Source organism: Gossypium arboreum, chromosome 10 (assembly GCF_025698485.1).
Source record: "Gossypium arboreum isolate Shixiya-1 chromosome 10, ASM2569848v2, whole genome shotgun sequence".
Taxonomy (NCBI): Eukaryota; Viridiplantae; Streptophyta; class Magnoliopsida; order Malvales; family Malvaceae; genus Gossypium; species Gossypium arboreum.
In genome coordinates, this window is record NC_069079.1 from 114,788,554 (window position 1) to 114,793,076 (window position 4,523).

General features: G+C 31.9%; 1 protein-coding gene across 3 annotated transcripts; it reads left to right on the top strand.

The window, feature by feature from the left end:
* Window positions 1-3,347, top strand: LOC108487625 (ABC transporter G family member 31-like). 3 transcript variants are annotated; one of them, XR_008271890.1, is made up of 9 exons: window positions 3-392; window positions 585-683; window positions 762-826; window positions 971-1,056; window positions 1,163-1,228; window positions 1,336-1,406; window positions 2,198-2,348; window positions 2,429-2,583; window positions 3,182-3,347. XR_008271890.1 is itself a non-coding variant. In XM_053019804.1 (9 exons), exons 6-9 carry the CDS (start codon window positions 1,386-1,388, stop codon window positions 3,214-3,216), a joined length of 528 nt encoding a protein of 175 aa, XP_052875764.1. In that variant the 5' UTR covers window positions 7-392; window positions 585-683; window positions 762-826; window positions 971-1,056; window positions 1,163-1,228; window positions 1,336-1,385; the 3' UTR covers window positions 3,217-3,347. The 3 variants fall into 3 exon arrangements, 1 of the variants encoding a protein (XP_052875764.1); XM_053019804.1 differs by having other exon boundaries at window positions 7-392; window positions 2,032-2,348; XR_008271889.1 differs by having other exon boundaries at window positions 1-392; window positions 1,163-1,406.
* Window positions 3,348-4,523: the final 1,176 nt, after the last annotated feature.

A 4,523-nucleotide genomic window follows, 5' to 3' on the forward strand; every position in this document is an offset into this window, starting at 1 on the left:
AAAGCCATTATTTTACCCAAAAAAATCAAAATCCCGGTTGTTACTCCCTCTTCTTCTCATCCTAAATCCCCCAAATAAAATTTAGCTACTCTTTTGCTCATTCAGAACTTTTAACTCCATGCCCATTGCCATTTTTTCTACCTCAACCTCGATTCTTAAACGCCCAAATTTGGAACCCTACATTTTTCTCTGCAGAACTTTTCTTAATCCTTATTCCGTCTTTGATTTCGAGAAGCATAAGTGCAAGCGTCCAGATGGTAAACGCCACAGCCATCGTTTCCGCCGAGTCCTCATTCCATCCCTGAGTCTTCAATTGTTTTAACTATTCCAATCTCTGAGGCCAACTGTTTCAATCTCTTCTATCAAGTCTATTTACCCTCTCTCCGATCACTGTAACATTTCCATTCCCTCTTTTTATTTTCTCCAATTTATCTTTTCTTCTTCTTTTTAATGGTGTTTAACATTTGTAACAAATTGATGGGTTTTTTTTCTTTTACCTTTTATCGAAGTGTTATAAATCATTTACTATCGATTTTCCTTTTCAGATTATGGATAAATCATTTACTATCGATTTTCCTTTTCAGATTATGGAGGTGATCATCCGTGATACGGATCTACACTGGCTTCCCATAAGGGCATGGGCACCTCGTTCGCAAGGGCACCAGTGGCCGATCTTCCGTCAGGTCCTTTTTTTGGGATTTGAACTTTTATCTTTAAAAGTTTTCTCTTTGAATGTTAAATGATTTTCCCTTCCCCTGCAGTGGCATTATAGCTACTGTTTTCGACGCTACTGGATTCCTTGGTCGTTATCTTATACAACAACTGGGTAATTTAAACTTAATCTCGTAGTTATAATTGTACATTGTTTTGCCTTAATCTGTACATTACGGAGAGCTTGCTGTTGTTGTTGTTGTTGTTGTTGTTTTAAGGTTTATTTGTGTATACTGATTTTTTTTTCTTTTTATTTTAGCTAAAATGGGATCTCAGGTGTTAGTTCCCTTCAGAGGTTCCGAGGATAACCCTCGTCATCCCAAGTTGATGGGAGATTTAGGACAGGTTGCATACCTTATGGAATTGCATTTTTTCCCCTTCTTTCTTTGAATTCATATTGAAGTGCTTATTGTGTTTTATTTGGTTTTAATTTGATATTTTTCTTTATCAGATACTGCCAATGAAATACGATCCAAGGGATGAAAATTCAATCAAGGCTGTGATAGCAAAGGCTAATGTTGTTATCAATCTCATTAGTACACAGTGCCTTTCTTCTGATAATACCAATGAAATAAATTTAAATGTTGGATTTGTTCGTTTGATCAATCTTGATAATATTGGCAGGAAGAGAGTATGAGACAAGAAACTTTAGCTTTGAGGAAGTGAACCATTTCATGGCAGAACAACTGGCGGTGGTATGTTGGAACTTTTATTCATTTTGAAATTGGCACCCTTGATCTCTTGATGATGTTATTAGCATGAATTTAGATCAATTCTTGTGTATAGACTAAATGTTATTCCAGTCCCTATTTTGGACAAAGGTGTGGGGTTCGAAGTAGAAGAAAATGAGTTGTTTAGAACCTTTCAGGAAAGGAGAGTTGTGTATGCTTGCTATTTTAGACTCTATCCTATGGGTCCTTAAATTTGAATGTAAATAGCAAGTTGTTTAGCTGCATTTCCCTTTTTTCATTTGTGCTGATATTTATGACAAAGTTAAGAAACAATGTATAGTTTGTGACTTATGTTACATCATCTTCTGCTATCAACCATGTCTACTTTTAACTAAGCTTAATTTTGTAGAGTTTTTAGTTATTAATATATTAGTTTTTCCTTCTTGATTTGACACTGACATTCTTAACCATCTATAGTTTGATGATATATGAAGTGAGAACTTCTGTGTATTATGCTTTTTCATTTTTCAGTAATAAACTTCTGTGTATTATACATGACTAAATATTATGATTTTTTTTTGTCATTAATTTTTGTTTTGAAGTTTTTCTCATGTATTTCACTTTTGAATATATGCATTACGTGTTTAAGGTTGCATTTGTGGCTTTTGTCACGAGCACAATTTTTTTAAGAACAAAACTGCATCCGGTAGATGAGATTAATGGCAACCTCTACCTCTCATGCCTTTTCTTCGGGGTGGTCCATATGATGTTTAATGGATTTTCTGAGCTATCCCTTCTCATATTTCGGCTTCCAGTATTTTACAAACAAAGAGATAATCTATTTCATCCTGCATGGATATGGTCCATCGTCAGTTGGAGTATTCGTGTACCTTACTCTGCTATTGAAGCTGTAGTATGGTCTTCTGTTTTATACTACACTGTTGGTTTTGCCCTTCCTGCTGGAAGGTATCACCTATTTCACTCTCTCCCATGATGTTTTTTGCTATCAGAAATTTCTTCTCATTATTTCTAGTTTTTGGATTCAGATTTTTCCGCTTCACGTTCACCCAATTTGTATTACACCAAATGGCAGTTAGTCTATTTCGAATGTTGGCTTCCCTTGCTCGAGATTTGGTCGTTGCAAATACCTTTGGGTCAGCTTCACTTGTATTTTTGTTGGGTGGATTTGTTATACCTAAAGGTATGTTGTTTAATATATTTTATTTAGGAAATAAAGATAAAATAATTTTGTTACTGATTCTTTAAAAGAAATATATATATATATATATATATTGTTGATTGATTTACTCTTCTTCTTTTAGACCAAATTAAGCCATGGTGCTTCATCAACATGGTTTACCTTCTGCTAAATATTGGTATTGGCTTGGAGTTTGTGCGTCTTCAAATTTTGAAATAAATCGAATAGATTACGGTGTTATAAAAATATAAGTATAATTTTATTTTTATTTTTATTTTTCATGGAACAAAATTAACATTTCATTTTATACGGTTTTCAACTTTTTATACACAATTTTTAAATTATATAATTTGATTAATTTATTTAAATATTATTATAAATATAATAATTATTTAAATATTATTTAATTAAAACAATCACGGAAATGGAGTTTATTCCCTCTACTCATTCAGATATACTGACAGCTTGGTACAAAATTTTCCTGCTTATGCAAATATCTTCATATGTCAACTTGAAAAAGCTATACGTATATATATATGATTATATTCCCACTTGTTCAGTTCCTATCCAATCACTGATGAACTTTGTGATACTTTGGCAGGTATGACCAAGGTGTTTATTAGAGCCTGTTTTTGAGGTTTGAAATCCTTAAGATTTATATTTATATTTATGTTCTGCAATTTATGTTGTCTGAAAGTTGTGATTTATGATATTCGAATGATGTATTTTAAGTTGTTTGAATGTGTTAAAGAGTTGATTTAATACAATGCTTAATGGTTTTTTATTGTTGTTCAAAGCATGATGAAATAAACATGTTAGGCGTGGTTTAATACATGCCTTGCTGACCTGTAAGGTTGTCCAAAACAAGACAAAATTTAGTTGTCTTCAAGATGTTCGAATGTGGTTGTTCAAATTGTTCTTCAAATTTTCCAAATGTGTCTTTAAGGTGCGAAAATGTCATATTAATGTTGTCCATATATGATATTGAATGCTGGAAATTTGTAGCATTTAATTTCTTGCTTGAAGTTGATTAAACCATGCTGTAAATGCAAAACATATATATGTTGTTCACATGCTAAATTAACCATTAGTGAGCTTAAAATTGATCTATTCGAATTTGTTAAATTCATTGTTCAATGTGATGTTATTTATGCTAATATATTGAGTATATTAAGCTGTGCAATTTGATGTTATATGTGGCGTTAATGTTGACTTGTTAATTGCATATTTTATTATTAATTTGATTTAGGGTTCTGAATTTAGAAGAACCTTGTCTAACTGGAATCTGATTCTGTTATTTTGGTTGGTTCTTGCCTTCATATGTCATTCATTAACTTTTGTTTCTTTTTTCTCAAGTTTTGAGTTTTTGTTGGATGCATGGTCCAGGATTAGCTGAATTCATGCATAGTGACTTGTTTGAGCTAACTGCTGATCTTAAAGTGTGCATTCTATCATTACTTTGTTCTATTTGTATTTTGTTAGATTTCTGGTGTAGTATGATAAGTGCGGTATTTTGTTTGATTGTTATTGATAAACTTTCTATTTGGTGGCATATATATTTATATCATAGATATTATTCTTCTCAATATTTTGATAATGAATTTTAATTTTTTATATTTTTCATGACTTTTATAATATTTTATTTTTTAAAAATTTTATGACTTTTAGCGGCGTTTTTTAGATAAACGCCGCAAATTTTAGCTGCGTTATCTATAGCGGCGTTTTTTATGGCTTTTGTAAAAGCGTCGCAAATAGTTTTAGTGGCGTTTAAAAGCGTCGCTAAAGGCCTAAAAAAACGCCTGTAAAAGTCAATTTTGCTGTAGTGTTTGGATTTTTTTTACATAATATCTAGAATTACACATAGCTCCTCTCCAACCTATAAATAGGAGTATATATAATATGATTTAGCGCACTCAAACCTACGTCCTCCTGTATTGACAATA

Coding starts and splice junctions, on each gene's coding strand:
- LOC108487625 (XM_053019804.1), top strand. CDS start 1,386: ATGGCAGAACAACTGGCGGTG. Junction 2,349..2,428: donor TTTGCCCTTCCTGCTGGAAG/GTATCACCTATT, acceptor TTTTGGATTCAG/ATTTTTCCGCTTCACGTTCA. Junction 2,584..3,181: donor TGGATTTGTTATACCTAAAG/GTATGTTGTTTA, acceptor ATACTTTGGCAG/GTATGACCAAGGTGTTTATT.